The sequence below is a fragment of the Cryptomeria japonica genome, chromosome 6 (genome assembly GCF_030272615.1).
Source record: "Cryptomeria japonica chromosome 6, Sugi_1.0, whole genome shotgun sequence".
NCBI lineage: Eukaryota > Viridiplantae > Streptophyta > Pinopsida > Cupressales > Cupressaceae > Cryptomeria > Cryptomeria japonica.
Window position 1 is genome coordinate 8,359,742 of NC_081410.1, and position 19,889 is coordinate 8,379,630.

A 19,889-nucleotide genomic window follows, 5' to 3' on the forward strand; every position below is an offset into this window, starting at 1 on the left:
TAGCAAAATTACCACCATATCTTCTTCAATATCGCGAACAATAGCTGCCAATTGATCGCTTCATCAAATGTTTGTGCAAGGGCATTTTCTCATCCATCATGATGGAGAAAAGCATATTTTTCAGGAAGAAGGCCAAGATTTGACATCTTGTGCAAATCTTGTAGGTGCTTCCGAATCTCCACAGAGCTTTTGTCTGATGAAACCTCTAAAAGCATTTCATCTACTACTAATAACTTTATTAGCATGATGGCTTCTTGATTATGCTCATCAAACTTGTCCTGGTCTTAACTTGCAATTGTTGGCCAAGTTTCAATACCAAGGACGATCTTATCAAGACATCTATAATCAAAGATCATGAGCATGCGTTGTTTCCAAGTGATGTAATTTTTGCCAGTGAAGCATTGGCTGCCTTCCAACATGATGTTGGGTAATGATGCCATCCCCCCCACAATCCAAAATTACAAAAAAAAAGAAAAAGAAACCTTAGTTGTGAAATCCACTTAAATTTTTCGGAAAAAATCCTCTGTTACCCTGAGTTTCCAGGACGGGGACAGCGGGACGAGTTTCTAGGACGGTAATTTTTTTTGCCAATTTTTTGGACGGCGAAGGGACGGCAAAGAGGACGGCTATATAAAATATAGGGAAATTTTTTATGTTCATATGAAAAATAGATAAATGATGTATAATACATTATATTCATATGAAAACATGGATAAAGCAGGTATATGTACATTATAGAACCTTAACATACCACGTTTGTGTTCAAAATTCATTGTCAATACTCAATATACATTCATAATTAAAAATACATTGGCAATATGCCAACACTTGTTTGCATGTAGTTTATTGTTTGTTTCTGGTTGGAGGATATTTTGATAGTCTTCCATTTCTATTATGACCTACAACAGCTTCTTTATGCACTACAAAGTTCTGGGTGTTTGTGAAATTCTGTACCAACCTGTTATTCATGTTTGTGAAATTCTATACCAAGCTGTTAGTCATATTTCTGAGTGCTTTTGGCTATGATTCAGATCTGTTGACCTTTCATAATTGTGAAAAGTCCAATATTGCAGACCTGCAACCACTTTTTTATGCACTACCGAGTTCTAAGTGTTTGTGAAATTTATTACTAGGTTGCTGCTCATTATTTCTAAGTGCTTTTGGAAGTGATTCAGACATGTTTACCCATCATATTAGTGAAAATCCAGTTTTACAGACCTATAATAAAATTAAAAAATGTTTTTTTTGAGCATTTGAGTCTTTTTTTATGTGCTGGGAAAATGGGGACACCTGGCCGTCCCCAAGACGGTTAGGGGACGAGGGGATGTCCCCTTTGAGAATCACTGCCATCCCCAAGTTTCCGGGATGTTTCGCACAAATTTTGCAATTTTGGGGATGACGGGGGGACATCCCCTAGTCCCCGAAACATCCCCGATATGGGGACAGGGGATTTTAGCTTGGGGACACATCCCCAAGTTACGTAGAAAAAATATTGAAAACCCTAGGTAGCAAACAACACTCGATTTTAGCCTAAGTTGTAGGTTCGGGTTCGAGCACCAGTTTGGGTTTGAGAACTTAGTTCGTCGGTTCAGCAAAATTTTGAAAAGGGGTTCGACAGCCTAGAAGCATGAATTAAGATTAGAATGTCACATGGCATTATATAAACAACAAAACCACCATAAACTTGTTAGATCTTGTCTATGACTTACAACTGAAGAAGTATTGAATGTATACAAATCATATCAAACTACTGATGATCATGAAAGTGGTGTGGGAATAAGAAGCTAATTGCAATTTAGCTTATGTTTATTTTAGGAGAAGATTGGGACTCTAAATCTGTGTGGAGATCAGCTATTCTATTAAAAGTACTGTCTATATCTTAGATTGTAAGGTCTGATATAAGTTCAGGGATTTTTGTATTCAATGAGTCCAATTGCTTAAGTGTGTAAATCATAAGTGAGCCCTTGAAACTGACTATTTTTGTTGCTGATCATAACCCGAAGATTGTAAATCAGAATGAGCTAATGCATGGGTATTCTACTGTTGTGATTGAGCATTGCTCCAATACATTGTATAAGGTTAACAGGTAAGAGGTCAGAACTCAATTGTTTGCTGCTCTATTTTATCTTGCTTCAAACATAAACAAAATTTGAATAAATCTATCAATTGTTTGTTGCTATTCTTAATAATTTTAAGTTTTAAACCTGCATGATAACTTGCAAAACAATCACACAAATCTGCAAATCTGAAACACATATCTCTTCAAAAAAGAAACCCTCATTGCTATAAATTTTATAAAATTTTACAGAATAAAACATAAATTTGGGCTCCCAGACGTCCAGGTTCACCCTGGGTTTGCCCTGGATGAACCAACTTGTCAGGGCATGAACCTTGGCCAAACCCAAAGGCGAACTGGACCAGGAACCAAACCCGAACTGGACTGAACCAGCACCAGGCCCTGAACCCGGCAAACCCTGCAACTTAAATTTTAGCAAAAAATTGCCAAAAAGCTGCAATAAAAATTGTATAATTTTTTGCTAAAACCCTAGCCGTCCTACTATACCAAAACTTTTGTCAAAAAATCATCAAAAAGTAGCCACCTAAGGATAGCCACTAAGAAATAACCATGATTTTGTTGGAAAAAATCACCAAATATGTAAAAAATAATGCCACGATTTTATTAAAATCATCAAAAAATATCTGTAAAAAATGTCATGCACCTTGAAAGAGTAGAGAAGCCCATATATTTTTTTAAAACTCACCAAAAATAGGTACAAACCTTTTGCGATGTAGTTTTAGACACCCAACTGACACAATTTGTAAATAAAACCCTCAATTTTTATAGAAAAAATCATCAAAACTGTACAAGAAATGAGGTGTGATTCTTCAAACAAACAATGCATGCAGTTTCACAAAATTGGGCACAAATTTTTGCTTAAAAAAATCCATGATTTGCATTGAAAAAATTCACAAATTTTTAATTGAAAAAATCACAAATACTTTTTTTTAAAATCTCCCTAAAACTATTGCACAAATCCTTTCAAATACCTACGTCGTCGTTTTGATAGATTTTGCTTCACAAGCATGAGTTGTCACTACTGGTAGCAAACTATAGATTTCACACATTCAGCAATCCTGAAGTGTCACCTGGGCTTTGATACCATATTACGAAAATTAAAAACACATAATGATTACCAAGATATTCAATATTTACTAAGGAGCAAAAGTCTCATTAAATAACAGTTACAAAGATCTATTCAATAAGGATAAGATCGAGAATTAAGAAAACAAAGGATAAGCACTTAACTAAAAAAATAAAAAAATATTCCTAAAGTCTATCCTAATGACTTAATTAACATTTATAAACTAAATATTACAATATTATTTTAATAATGCTAAGATTCAAATATTTTCTTGAAATATTGCGAAACTCAATTTTTGCCTTGTTTGATACTTTAATTGTGAATTTGAGTTTGGCTCTCTTTGGTTGTTGAACTTGTAAATTTAATATTTTTGCAATAAATCTAATTACCAAAGTCCTATCTTTACATATATCTTGCATTCTACTTTCTACTTCTCGTCTTTTATTACCGTTTCAGTGCTCTCTAGACTGACGAAGATTATTAGCAAAAGCACATTTGAATGGCATTCACAAATAATTTTCCTATATCAATGAAGATTATGGTTCTATTTATTAATTTTAAAGTTTTTTTTTATAAATTTATATAAATATAAATAATATTATTAATATCGTATTCCTATATTGTGATAATGGTATTGTTCTGTTTATTAATTTTTATTTTCTATATATATATATATATACGCATACCCATAGCCAAGGAAAAAAAATTGTCGTACTTGTATGTGCATCCATACCCATAACTGAATCATATATCTATATATAATTCTGTATGACTTATATCAGTAACAAAATTATGTATTGTAGATGAAATAATCCAAAGTGACAATCAAAACGGACGTAAAAATTATAATATACCCAAAGTGGAAAGGTTATTTTTCCTTTGAGAGTTTTAGAACTAAGAAAACATGCACTTTTAAAGGCCTGTGCACTGCAAGACATGTTTGAATTTGTTGAATACAACTTTTAAGTTTTAAGCTTTGAAACCAACATGTATTAGTCAGACTCAAATAGCTTAATTGACATTAGTTTTTGTCAATTTGTTTGGTAACCCTATGATTCTTTAAATAATTTCCAAAACATCCATCAAGATGCAACCATCTTCAGTCCATAGGTATATTAGAGTGTATTATTTCTTGACCAGTTGTCACTAGACTAGGGAAGAGGAAGATGTAAAATGTTGTACTTTTTAATATGTAATCTGTGAATTATGACGATAATTTTCAAAAGCAAACATAATAAATTCATAATAGTTGTCATCTATCTATTGTATCAGCCATCAAGATTCTGCATCATGATGTGATTTTGTATTCAAATTAATCAAATTTAATAGAAAACACTTTTTTACTCGTTTATAGACTCATTGGATTCATTTTATCATTGATTTTTTGCAAAAAAAATGTGTTCCTAAAGAAATTTAAGCAATTTTTAAAGTTGCAGAGTATTTTTCCAAGTCAGAGTCTACTGTAATGGCCCTTGTAGAGCCACTTAAATTTTGCCTTCTATCTTAAAGATTAAATGCCCAATATTGCAAGGAACTAATCTTTCCTAAAGAATTGTATATATTTGTTATGTCAATTCTACTTTAGATTTATTAACAAGAGGCTTACTTAACAAACAACTTGTATACTAATAAGAGGATGTGGAATTAATCAATAATGATGCCAAATATCCTTATAGCTGAAAGTACCAAGTCTATTATGAATTCTGAAATTCTGTTCCAAATAAAGAAATCTGATATGATCACTGATTCGAGGATGAAAGTCTGTCAAAAATATCTAATCTGATGTATCTTCAATTGTCCACAAACCGGTCCTCTCTTAATGCAAATATCATGGAGTAGATGGGACAGGTTGCAGAAATAAATATTTGTGTATGAACAAGTGGGTTTGCTATATATGTAATCGCTGTTTCAGAGTTATATCTTTATGATCATGCGCTCATATATGTAAAAGACAACTGCCTCCGTCTGATCGCCTTCCCTGAATAATAACCTTATACTCATGCAACGTCTCCTTGACACTCTACCTGAATAATGTCTTTATGCTTGTGCATCTTAGCCTTGCAAATGGGGTGGATAAATACCACCTCTTTCTCGGCTGCTTAATGGCTCTTCTTGTGCCCTCCAAATCTGGAATGAATATATAAAAAACCAAACTACCTGCCTCCCTATGAATCCACGATCCCCTTTTTATATCCATCAATGGACCTGATGTGAGGAGTTGTATCTCTCACAGCCACATCTGTTTGCAAAAAACCTGAATTGTTCATATCCTTTCACTTAATCGGTCTCCTCCTTGATGATTAATAATGTCCTTAATTAATTAATTAACCTTAGATTGAACTAGTTCCTTTCTCCTCGGGCAGCGACAATATTATTCTTGACTATTTTAATATTACACTTGGATTGATTAGTTTATGGATCGAATGGGGTTCTTTCATCTGCCAACTATGATTCAGACAATGTTTTCTTCTGCAAGACCTAAAAAAATTGAGCTCAAAGGAAGTCATTTGCCCACTAGATTGAGTATCTATTGCAATTCTAAACAAGTAAGGTGAGATAAAAAAATGTGATGCAAGAGACTATAAATAAGCTAATTGGAGAATATGAATGTTATAATGATTACTGACATCCAATTTGTACTGAATTCTTGATTCCCTCTATCCTCCAAATATAGAAAATAACAAATCAAAATCAAATAGTCTAAGGTAACCTGTAGAAGTTCTTCAATCACATCTTCCATTGTTATAATACCCACAACTTCCTCATCATCACGGAAGCTTGGAAGTGAATCTGAACTAATATCTAGAATATCTTCAGAGCCAATTCTGTCCCGCTTCTTGGATCTAGGGGTAATGGGAATCTGCTCCCCTCCTTGTGCATCTCCTTCCATTCTTAATCCTTGAGCATTGCTTATCAACACCTCCTGTCTAACACCATCAGAAATATCTATAATAGTGGTCTTTGAATCATGGTGACCTGCAAAATCAATCAAGCTCATTAAATGAAAGAAATTCCTTTGCAACGAGGGGAAAAGATTTAACACCAAGACTAACTATTCTTTTTGGGACTTCACTGTACGACACTAGAAAGTTGTTATGAAAACATTCATGGCTTCCTCTGAATAAACAACACTACTTTTACCCAAATTCATAAAATATTGAAGCATGGAAAATTTTGAAACGTAAGGAAGTAAAATGAAACTATTAAGACAAAAACATCTGTTTCCAACTGAGATATTCCATAACTACAATGAACCATTTCACATCTACTTCAATATACCAGCAATTACAGTGAGATTTGTTTTAGGAAATATGGATAAGGAAAGAGATTCAAAAATCAAATAACATACTCATAAAACTGCCTCAATTCCAAAGTGACTGACAGGCATTAAATATTGCAAATTTGCAATAAGAGCCAGTAAAAGTATTAATATGTATGGTATAAAAAACAAAATTGAAGTTGCACAGCATTGTTCACATTGGAGATGACCTAATGATGGAAGAACAATATATGTGGCCTATCAATTCAATATCATGGAAAGATTATATACATTATGGAAGAAAAGGCAATATTGGCATGGTAGACTCAATAGGAAGTGCTTCGTAAGTTCCTCACACAGTATTGTTGAAAATGATGATTAAGTTGCACCTTAAATTTTGAAAACAGCAATTTCTCATGTAACGTTTTTAAATAAAAAAGGATTCACTAGAGCAATAGTGATTTTTGTGACCGAAGTTGCGGATAAAAAATGTTTCTACAAGAATAACTTTGACTCGAGGTATAACAAACACAATTAATCTATCAAATTTATGAGATAATAATGAACAGGCTATTGTTGCAAAACAATGTGAGTCCTAAGATGTAAGGATACATATATATACATAAATATTCAGAACTTAAGTACATAAGCATGTGTACATGTATGTCTACTTATTTCTGTATTCATATATCTAACAATACACACACTCTATAACTTAGCTTTTCATATAGACTATGATTCAGTTTTAGATGATACGTTCATTCTTGGATGCAATATGATGTTTGCATCTCTGTATGAGTGGTTTGAAGTTATATTTTCCTACTGTTGCTGTTTTTCAATGGATTACTACTAGCTGCAGGTTGAGAAAAACTCAACACAAATGTCCGTCATTCTCTCCAAACAAACTGAAGAATAGCCCAGACCAACAGATCATATGCAGTAAATCGGTCATATAAAGTCAAAATGACTTGAAATTTCACCATAACATGGTGACATATTCTCAGATGCTGACAAGAATTCTGATCAAAATGCATTCATTTCAACCCTCGAAAGGGAAAAAGATCTTCTATTGTATTGTCATGTCCACCATAGAGAAGATAAGACTTCACAATTTTCTGTAGGAAGCCAAAGATTATCATTAAAATAAGACAGTTTATTGGATGTTTTAAGAAGAAAAGCATTGCATTTAATAATCTAAAGAAAAAACAAATTACTCCTGTCATGGCCTGTTGAAATTAGCCTTTCAGATTAATATAAGAACCCAGAAATCAGAATTAGCTCCTAATTAGATTGTTTGCTGATAAATAGAGATAAGCAAAAATGAACACAAAGACACAAATACCCTGGGAAAACCTGCCTCTAGGAGGAAAAACCCAGCAACAACAGATCCTCAGATCTGATTATGTTATATTGAATTGTAAGTATAATAACAATCCAGCTAGGGCACAATTATCAGCTGAAACCAAACTTATCTCATAACCGCCGATTTGTGTGTGATTCAAGGGCTTCAGCTTGTTCGCTATTCTTTGCAGCAGACTGTAGTATTTCGCATCACCAACAGAAGTGTTTCGCAGCACATTCCTTGCTGACCTTTGGAGGAAGAATTCGCACTATAAGGAGCAGAGATATTTCGCACCTCTCAAATCCGCATGAATGTGAATATGTCTTTAAGCCTTGCAAGTGGCTGGTATATATATGGGGTTCATCTTTTTACTTATCTCTAAGTCGGCCCATTTAACCTTGGGCGCTAAAACCATTTTGCATATAACAATGATGTGGATAGGTCCACACGTTTGGAGTGTAGGCTTAACTTCGTACATTTCAATATAGGGTCAGCCCTATAATGGAAGCATGAGTTTCTTTTATGTTTGGCGTGTAGGAGATAAAGGGGCCAGCCTTATGCACATAGAGATAGGACCCAGCCCTAGAAGGATTCGGATGATGCCTTTAAGGCAATCTGAATCCTATTTAGTTTCCTGACCTAGTTACAAAATCAACATGGCCAACCCCCTTTCTTACTATGCAAGATAACTAATGAAGATTAATGTTGATACAAATAGATATTAATTGCCCACAATAATAGTGTGCAAGTCTTATGAATACACAATAACTATTATTGATGAGTCTAATGTAGGCAGCAATCACGTTTAAAGAAACAGCGATAGAGATAATTATAGGCAGCAACTGTAATGCAACATTTGACTTCATTGGAAAGAGTGCTATGCAGTGACTGTAATCGAGTCTTTGACTATTAAGAGGAGGTGTAGTCTTACTGGGAGCAATTTTATTATTGTCACCAAATGATGCAATTTTAGTGTATTTTTCAATAGCTGCAATTTAATTATAATTAGTAATGCTTCTTTATAAGGTGCAGTTTAATTTAAGTAAAGGAATGCAATAAGAAGATATGTCACATCAATGCTCAAAGGGTATGACTCTTTGATGTAAAGATTTGTATATATAAAAATTACAAATGAAGGAATCCAAAAACAGAGGGGAGAAACATCAAGCATTGATAAAAATACATCATCAGGGAAGCATCAATAAATAATAATTCATAGCAGCAGCATTATAAAATCAGACAATAGCACCAGATCGAACAAGAGGAAGATTGCAAAACAGCAGATTGGTACACAGCCCTGGGAAGGGACTTCAGACTGAACTAGATAGCAACAGTCCTCTAACTCCATCAGATTATCGTTATCTCCCTATATTCTTGGGTATAAATAATGTTTATATACATTTGTCAATTTATTACATATATACATCTGCTATACGTGATGCTTTGCTTAATCAGTAGCATTTAAGTATATATTCCTATGAAAGAATATAGGATGGATAATTTCTGAAATCCCTCTTGTGGGAGAAGGCCTGAGGAAAAAGAGATGGGTGGCAAGCGGGATGGTTAGGAGGTCGTCCTAGTAGGACAATTGCGGCCTAGGACAAAGAGGGCACTTACAGAGTCAAGCAACCCCCTTACAACCTTCCCCCAATCCTGCAAGAGGTCATGTGTCTTCAGGAAGATGAGACATGAATGGGGAAAGCAGGTACAAGCCGCCAAGCAAGCAAGAGGGTTGTGGTTGACATCCCCTTAGGCTTGGTGTAGAAATGGCTTCGAGCGGACCCATCATGTCTCTTCCTCCAAACTCTAATGTGCTTAGAAATCTATGATTATGATTTGATTTGCCTAACCCTTACCATTAAGTATATATATATGTATATTTGCATGTTGTGATTGCAGGATTCAAATTCAGGATTGCATTATTTAAGAAATATTTATTTGATATGATGTAAGCCTAACCCTAATTTGTTGCAAGTGTGGTTTTAGGGCAAATTCTATGGCAAATTAGGAAGGGGACATTACACATATTTTCATGATAACTAAGACAAATGAGGTCCAAATGACTTGAAATTCAAAGCAGAGCATGTGGCACTTGCTTCCGTACACCCATAAAAAATAAGGGCATAATTTGTCCATTTGACACCCAAAAGATCCAAAAGGCATGCAGGCCAGTGGATGAATTTATTTTTTCTTTAATTAACTTTCAAAGTTCATGTATAGTCATTATCCTCCATGCTACACGCAGAGCTATCCATAATCCTTTAAGTTCCTCGACTTTACAACAGATAAATTTATTTTCTTTATTTCACATTTATGATATTTAATGGTATGTGAACCATTTGTTTAATATTTTACTCAAATGTTTTCTTGGTTTGATCATAAAAGAGTTTTACGATAGTAAAATGTAGCATGGTAAATAGCAGCTATTTACAGGAAGAAAATCTCATGATATCACAACCGGATATGAATGATTTAGAAATAAAATATGAGTAATGTAGAACCCATTTAATCAGCAACTGAGTATGAACCAAGAATACAATACAACCTTATGCCTTTACATGGCACCACATGGAAACTTGCTGTCCAAATCAGGCAGTATTAAATATTGCAAGTCAAAAAGTCAAGTTAAATTCCTTTACAATTCAAAAAATAAGGGCATAATTTGTCCATTTGACACCCAAAAGATCCAAAAAGCATGCAGGCCAGTGGATGAATTTATTTTTTCTTTAATTAACTTTCAAAGTTCATGTATAGTCATTCTCCTCCATGCTACACGCAGAGCTAACCATAATCCTTTAAGTTCCTCGACTTTACAACAGATAAATTTATTTTCTTTATTTCACATTTATGATGTTTAATGGTATGTGAACCATTTGTTTAATATTTTACTCAAATGTTTTCTTGGTTTGATCATAAAAGAGTTTTGCAATAGTAAAATGTAGCATGGTAATTAGCAGCTATTTACAGGAAGAAAATCTCATGATATCACAAACGGATATGAATGATTTAGAAATAAAATATGAGTAATGTAGAACCCATTTGATCAGCAACTGAGTATGAACCAAGAATACAATACAACCTTATGCCTTTACATGGCACCGCATGTAAACTTGCTGTCCAAATCAGGCAGTATTAAATATTACAATTCAAAAAGTCAAGTTAAATTCCTTTACCAGTAACAGATCGTCTATTATGCCTCTTGTTTCTCAGTCTCCTATCTGCCAAACCCTTCATAATTTTATTTCTGTTAAGAGTCTCCTTTCTTTCCTTGCTGTATTTCACAACAACAGCTATGTGGCTATGACCTTTCTGAAACTCATTGAGAATATCGTAAAGAGGCATATGATCTCGAACTCTGAAACAGTATTCAATAGAAATTAATCAAATACCATTATTCCAAATCACCTATAACATTCATGAAAACTTAACCAAAACATAAACACAAATAGTTCTATGGAATGTCATTCACAAATATTGGATTCAGAACCAACTGAAAACCTTCAACCATCAGGAGAAGAAAATGCATTAAACAGTACCAACTAGAAGCATACCTCAAAATTACGGCACTTCTAAGCTGACTAATGCTTTTATGATTCATTGATTTGTTACATAAAGGGTCTTAATTTTTCTTTTTCTCCTCTAGCTTATTCATGCTACAATAAGGTGTACATAAAATTTTAATCAGGATTGAAACAGTAGGCTGATATACAAATGGCAAATTTCCTTTAAGCACGACCTCCTTTTAAAACTAAATATAGCTGGATGGAATTTAGAAGCCAGCATAACACATAAACAATTCAAGCTTTAGCATAGCCAGTGGGACTTCAGCAACACTAGCCAAGAGGAGAGGATTTCAGCATCACCACAACGTCGAATACATAACTTGGTTAGGGCCCCCAAAACAGATGTGATGATCTGGCCATGTAGATATAGACTCCATGTTCCACTGTTTGCAGGACAGGGATGGCAGGAACGCAGGGACACATTTTGGGGATAGGAGGCCCTTTTTTGGGAGGACAGCAAAGGATGGAAATTTAAAACATGGGGAAAGTTTAAAATATAGTAAATTTGAATTATCCATGTGATAAGACATTCACATATTCATTATATACTTATAAGTTATAACCAAATAAAATAACATGAGAACTGAATTGAGAATTCATATGAGAGTTTAACATACAATTTTTTAAAAGTTCAATGTTTTCATTTGAGTTTTCACTGTCAATGTGCATACACAACAAAAGGCCGAAAGGATACAACAGAAAAATGTAGGAAATATTGAAAACAATATAGTAACTAGATCTATTGCTACTATGCCCCATCTTTTGCCTGCACCAAAATCAGAATCTTGAAATTAGCTCCCACAACATTATTTCCATCATCTTTATTTTCATGTGTCAAAATTAATCCTCCTGCACATAAAATGTATTAGGATGTGCAGGCTTCTGCACAAATGGGAGCCAATTATTAGATCTACTTGATTCATGTCGAGTTTTTGTTTGTTTGGGATAGAATCCAGTTATGTGAGACCTTGAATCTCCTAAATCTTTAAAGTTTTGTTGTTCTGCCTTTCAAAACATTTATTTTCATTATGGGCTTTTGCAATGTTCCCTATTGCAGATTTGTATCTTCCTTGATTAGCATCATTGCAAATTTGCAGGCTTGGTCCTTTTTCGTATTCCAATATTATTTATCTTTGAATATACAGTGGGTCTTCCTTCCAACTGATGAATTCATCGAAGAAAACACAAATGTTTTCCAATGAACATTTGCTTCCATTTAAAATGGTTTTTAAATTCTGATTTTTTTTAAACTGTGACTGGTGTCCAGGGATGGTTAAAGGAAATCATTGATGTCCCCAGACAGCTGAGTGCTGTTTCCATAAAGTTTCTGGACAGGTAGGGTATATCAGGGACAGCTCAGGGACATTTCTGACATGTCTTGGCATCCCTGAAACATGACATGCTCAGGACAGAGAGAAAATCTGTGGGGACACATCACTGTGTGCCCCTGCATAAACTCCACTAAAATATTTAACACTGCTAAATCATTTGAGCAACGGGCAGCTTTTAGAGGTAAAATTAGTATCTAGAGTGAAATAAGAAGACCAGTTGTTTGGAATTAGACTACTCAGTGCAAGATGACTAAAAGTTGCATCAATCTATGGTTAATAACTTAATAGCGTCATTTACATGTCAGAAGTCTGGCATATGGACTGCAAAACCATTCCAGATGATCTACACTCGAATACTGGTAAACACAAAGTTATCACAGAACATATTCAAATCTGACAAAGACAAATCATTGATGCGGAGAAATTCAAAATTTCCAGACAAGTAGAGCTCAACAAGAACCATTTAACAACAATTCACCTGGGAATTTTCCGAATGGTCACATCTTTTATGTATGTATCATCTTCAGGGCGAATAGTGAGCAAGTTTTTCACCTGTAAGGATTTGATGACAAGAAAAATGAGATTATTTAAATGAATCATCAATTCATACTTCTTAGTTAAGTTATCATCAACTCATACTTCTTTGTTAGTTAAAATGGAGCAGGGTCCTTAAAAGCACTGGCAACAGAGATCATGTCACTATAACAGGTCACATCACTTATAGCTAATTTAAGGAAAGGAAAAAATCCAATATCATTTTATAGAAGTAAATGGTGGTTTACATTGCCTAGCTAATGAGAATGCTGATATATTTCATTGTGTCTTATGTTGGTGGTTGTGATGAATCTACACACTCCCCATAGTTCACAGACAAGGTTTCAAGATGTCTTTGCTTCAATCATGAGATATGTAGTTAAAAGGTTAACCTTCAATGTAAGATATTTGGGATGGCCTATGATGATATATAATGGAAAGACCAAAGGAAAATACAAATGTATTCACTATATTAAAAATGCACTCAATTGAGAAAAAAGTTTTAAATATATCTTATTTTTTATGATTTTGTAAAATTCCTTAACTAGGATCTGATTGCAGATAATTAGATAACCAGGATATAACAGAAACTGATTTTTTTCAACACAACCAATGGTGGATTATCGGAATGCAAATGAACATCATCATACAGTATTTTATTTGGAGACTTCCCTTAATTGTTTAATGCACAGTGTCTCAACTCTATTTTCATATTTACTGATAAACATAGCATTTGCCAAAAGGAGAACTGAACATTCTTTATTCAAGGAAGTTGATATCAGTTTATTATGTACTCCATCAAGGAACGGGTAAGAGAAATTCTTGGTGCACCTAACTAGGATCTGATTGCAGATAATTATATAACCAGGATATAACAGAAACTGATTTTTTTCAACACAACCAATGGTGGATTATCGGAATGCAAATGAACATCATTATACAGTATTTTATTTGGAGACTTCCCTTAATTGTTTAATGCACAGTGTCTCAACTCTATTTTCATATTTACTGATAAACATAGCATTTGCCAAAAGGAAAACTGAACATTCTTTATTCAAGGAAGTTGATATCAGTTTATTATGTACTCCATCAAGGAACGGGTAAGAGAAATTCTTGGTGCACCTAACTAGGATCTGATTGCAGATAATTATATAACCAGGATATAACAGAAACTGATTTTTTTCAACACAACCAATGGTGGATTATCGGAATGCAAATGAACATCATTATACAGTATTTTATTTGGACACTTCCCTTAATTGTTTAATGCACAGTGTCTCAACTCTATTTTCGTATTTACTGATAAACATAGCATTTGCCAAAAGGAAAACTGAACATTCTTTATTCAAGGAAGTTGATATCAGTTTATTATATACTCCATCAAGGAACGGGTAAGAGAAATTCTTGGTGCACCTGATAGGTAGCTGTGACTACGGGTTATAAACTTCACGTAGTTGACCAACTTGTCGCAGAACGCTGCCCCAGGGTCTTCATATACTCTTCATTGGTTAGGACAGAAGAAGGCACCCACGGTTGCAAACATTATACCCAGAGCTTGTAACATTGGAAACACCGTTGTATACGTCACGCCTGAAACACAGAATTTTCGTTGGAAGTGCTTCACAACTCCTCCACGCATGACTACCACCACACCACACCACGGCAATAACAATCCTCTTCTCTACGCGATGACTGCAAGCTCCACACCACACCGCGGCAATGTCACTCCTCACGCTACCAACCCGATATCGGGTTACAGAGGCTCAGAAAGATGGTTTACGCTGAACACCGTGTGTCTCATCCACCAAACCTTCGACGGTCGTATTCACAGATTTGCATGTATGAACACACACACACCTGCATCATACACAAGGAATCTTCCCATTAAGATATTCACGCTGCTTCAACCAATACGATTCTGTCCAGAACCACGCGACCAATAGGCCAGTCAAACAACTAATGAAAGGCAAGTTAATTCTAAGTGTGTATCCTCACACGCACGTATCACAATCTTTTCTTCTCCCCTATTTCCAAATCTCTTCCTCCTTAAATCAATTCCGGAAGCAATTCTCGAACCGAATCGAACCAATTCCCATTATTATAAACTATCCAATAGTTTAGGCTTTAATTAATTAATTTATATTAACAAATGGGTGATTAAAATAAAATAATTAATATTACAAAAATCAATTATTAATTAATTAACTTATATTAGTGAATTGGAAACTAATATAAAAGAATTAATGTGACTTAGACTTAGAATTTATTAGGGGATATTATAGACTCCCCTGCCTCTTGTTGCTTGCCCACAAGCAACTAAGTTAGAATGCTGGAGGATATGCTCATTTTCCCATGTAGCATCATCTAAGGGCAAATTCTTCCATTTAATTAGATATTCTTGGATAGACTTGTTCCGCAATTGCCTGTCTCGGGACTCTAAAATCACTTCAGGAATAATTTCCAATTTCCCTTCATCATTCATGGGGGGTAATTCCTCTGACACGGTCATTTGCTGTCCCAAAGCCTTTTTGAGACAAGATACATGGAACACATTGTGTATCTTACTAGCTGCTGGTAAATCAAGTTCATAAGCTACTATGCCAACTTTCCGAACAACCGGATACGGTCCATAAAACCGAGGCTTTAATTTTTCAGCACCACTACGCTTAAGAGATGATTGCCGGTAGGGCTGTAACCTTAGAAATACCAAGTCACCCACTTCAAAATGTCGCTCGACTCGCTTTTTATCAACATAAATTTTCTATTGATTCTGTGCACATTGCAAATTCTCCTTAAGTGCTTTCAAAATATCCTGGCAATCCTAAAGCAAATCACGAGATTTTGGGACATTACTCTGATCAAAAGCAAGATTAAGGAAGGAGAGTGCATCATATCCATATAATGCCCTGAAAGGAGTCATACCAATTGACATATGAAATGTGGTATTATAGCAATATTCACCCAAATACAACCAACGAACCCAAGCTTTCTGATGTCCTGCTACATAGTTACGAAGGTAACCTTCTATCCACTTGTTTACTATTTCCGTTTGGCCGTCAGTTTGTGGATGATAACTAGTACTGTGATTCAGTTTGGTACCTGTCAATCTGAAAAGTTCTTCCCAAAATATACTCAAAAATCTGCTGTCTCTATCACTGATTATATTCTTCGGTAATCCATGTAAACGGAATATGTCTCTAAAAAATAGGTCTGCGATCTGAACAGCTGTAAATCCGGTAGTGATAGAAAAGAAGTGTGCAAATTTAGTTAATCTATCAACCACAACAAAAAATACAATCCTTACCTTGGGACCTTGGTAAACCTGTAATGAAATCCATAGATATACTTTCCCATTTCTGTTCAGGTATTGGCAGTGGCTGTAATAAACCTGCAGGGTAGGTGTGCTCTGCTTTATTTTGCTGGCAAGTGGTGCATTCCTTGACATAACGAAGAATATCATTTTTTAATCCTTTCCATGTAAATCTTTCTCTTATCTGTCGGTAAGTTTTAAAGTATCCGGGATGCCCTGCTAAAGGAACATCATGCACTGATTGGAGGATTTTCTCTTTCAGCTTTGAATCGGGAACCAAGTAAATTATGTCCTTGTAATAGATAACATCATTTACAACTTTATATTTGTCATCCTACACATTTCCATCTAGCAAATCACATGCAAAAGAATCCTTAGAGTATTCAATCAGCAATAGATATTTCCAATCCGCTGTTACTACAAATAATGCATTTATTTCAGGCTTCCTAGACAAGGCATCTGCAACAACATTGTTTTTACCTTTCACATATTCAATTTCAAAATCATAAGCTTGGATCTTACTAACCCATTTCTGCTATCTGTTATTTAAATCTTTTTGTCCCAAGAAATATCTCAAATCGTTATGGTCAGGTCTTAATACAAATTTGCCACCAACCAAATATTGTCTAAATTTTGTTACTGCATGCATGATTGCCAACATTTCCTTATCATAAATGGAATATAATCTCTCAAGGTTACTAAGTTTCCTGCTTTCATAAGCTATAGGATGTTTATTTTGCATTAAAACTGCTCCTATTCCCTCCCCGGAAGCATCACATTCCAAAACAAAAGGTTGATTAAAATCAGGGAGTGCATGTATTGGGCAAGAACTCATTACCTCTTTAAGTTTCTCAAAAACCAATTGTGCCTCTTCAATCCATCGGAATGCCCCCTTTTTGGTAAGATCTGTCAACGGTGCCCCAAGCTGTGAAAAGCCTCTGACAAATCCCCTGTAATAACTGCATAAACCAAAGAATCCTCTTAACTCGGTAAGATTTCATGGCGGTGGCCAATCCAAAATGGCTCTTATCTTTTCTTGATGAACCTGTACACCTGTAGCACTGATCATATGCCCTAAATACAAAAATTTTGTCATTCCAAATTCACATTTAGAAGCCTTTGCATAAAATGATTGAGATTCCATAATACCAATAACTATATCAATGTATTTTAAGTTATCTTCCCAAGTTTTACTGTAAATCAATATATCATCAAAGAGAACTAGCAAAAATTTCCTCAACTGTTTGCTAAAGATATGATTCATACAAGACTGAAATGTTGCCGGAGCATTTGTTAAACCAAACGGCATAACCAAGAATTCATAATGACCATAATGACAACGAAAAGTCGTTTTATGAATATCTTGACCTCTTAACTTAATCTGATGAAATCCTGACCTCAAATCGATTTTAGAAAAATAAACAGCACCATGTAATTCATCTAACAACTCATCAATACGAGGAATTGGATACCTGTTTTTGATTGTCTTCTTATTAAGAGCCCGGTAATCAATACACATACGAAGAGTTCCATCCTTCTTTTTGACCAATACTACTGATGATGCAAAAGGGCTAGAACTAGGCCTGATATGCCCCATATCCAACAATTCTTTAATTGCCTTTTCTATTTCATCCTTGAATGTTTTAGGATGTCTATAAGGAGTTGTGATAACTAGTTTGGCACCTTCTTCTAACTCAATGGTGTGTTCAAATCCTCTATCCAGTGGGACCCCTAGAGGAATATCACTGAAAACCACATGATGTGAATCTAATACTTTTAACAAATCTTCTTGATAAGATTTAGATTCAAATCCTGGTACCTTGTTAGAGATTAAACATTGTGCTGACCATGCCACATCTCCATGTCTGAAAATACCCTCCATTCTTTTAGCACTAACGATCCTGGGACCACCGTTAGATATTCCACAAAGAACTACTTTCTTATCATCAATTTTGAAAGAAAATTCCAATCTTTTGAAACTCTGAGTGTACTCATCTAAGGTTTCCATCCATTGTATACCCAAAACAACATTAGTATCAACCAAATCAATCACATAGAATTCATCAGTAACAGTATAATTACCTAGGGTAATACTTAATTTGGGCACTTTATGAGTACTAGATAAATTAGTTCCACCTGCCACTCTAACGTCAAAGCCTTCATGTTTTTCAGTTGGCAAACCACGCTTTACTACAAGAGCTGCATCTATAAAATTATGAGTAGAACCACTATCAAGCATAACAACCACACACTGCCCATTCAAAACTCCTCTAACTCTGAAAATATTATAATGTGGTGTTCCTGTCATAGATGCTATTACCCCTTCACCATGTTTTACTATCTCTGATTTTGTGTTTTTTGATGCAAGTTCTATGTTAGGATCAACATTTTCTTCATCATCACTATCTGACATAACCTCAATGTAGTGAATTTTTCCCTTACCCAGACATCTATGTCCTAGCTGCCATGATTCTCTACAGCTGAAACATAGTTTTTTCCTTCTGAGTTTTTCCCTTTCTTCTTTATCTAGCCTGTTATTAGGGAAATTTTCCTTGTTAAAGGGTTGTTTGTCTTTATCTTGCTTAAGTGGTGGTCCTTTATTAAATTTTTTCCCTTTTGAAGAAGGTTCTAATTCCCTTGCCCTTTTAATAGTTGTCTGTAAAGTGGGAGGATTTAAGGATTTAACCCATCCTTTGAGTGAATCAGACAATCCATCTATGAATATAACAATTTTGTGTCTTTCTGAAATTTCAGTTACTAAAACTGCCAATTTTTCAAATTCAGAAATGTATTGCTCAACAGTTCCACATTGCTTAAGCTGGGTCAAATCTTTTAGATGAAGTTCAGGATATTTAGAATCAAATCTGTCAATAAGTTTCTCAGTGAATTCAACATATGTAATAATCTGATTATGACCCAAAGTTACTTGCCCATGGTGCCACCATTCATGTGCTACACCATCAAGATGTAATGCTGCATATTTGATTGCTTCATCTTCCAACATAGGATTTAATTGAAAGTAGGTGTCAAGTTTTTGCACCCAAGCCCTAGCTGGAGTTTTCCCTGACCCATCAAAGTAAGGAATAGACATCTTACCGATTTTCCTCTGTAATTCACTGTTATTCCCTTGCTGTCCACTTGGCCTATGTTTCATTCTGACATCCAAGTACTCTCTAAATGTCATTGTTGATCTAAAATCATCCCCTGATAATAACCAATCATGGTGTATCTCATCCTGTAATTCTCTAATTGTCGGTTTGTTTTTTGGTTGCACATTCCTAACAGTGAAAGATGGCATAAAGGGTTTGGCTGTTCCTATTCTTTCCGGCTGATTATTATTGACAGAATGCTCATCTCTACCCCCATTATTTACCCCAGCATTATGATGTTGATTATTTCCATTATTT

General features: G+C 34.8%; 1 protein-coding gene across 3 annotated transcripts in view; it reads right to left on the reverse strand.

Moving 5' to 3' along the window:
* LOC131069410 (DUF21 domain-containing protein At2g14520) overlaps positions 1–19,889 on the reverse strand; it is an 83,777-nt gene that overhangs the window by 18,430 nt on the left and 45,458 nt on the right. For 2 of the 3 annotated variants that reach the window (XM_058004826.2, XM_058004834.1), the window contains 3 exons: positions 13,117–13,190; positions 10,918–11,099; positions 5,854–6,119 (listed from right to left, as the gene is read on the reverse strand). In XM_058004826.2, coding sequence (XP_057860809.1) covers positions 5,854–6,119; positions 10,918–11,099; positions 13,117–13,190 — 522 coding nt within the window. Of the gene's footprint in view, positions 1–5,853; positions 6,120–10,917; positions 11,100–13,112; positions 13,191–19,889 lie in introns of those variants that run through there. The other variant, XM_058004842.2, reaches the window with a different exon arrangement.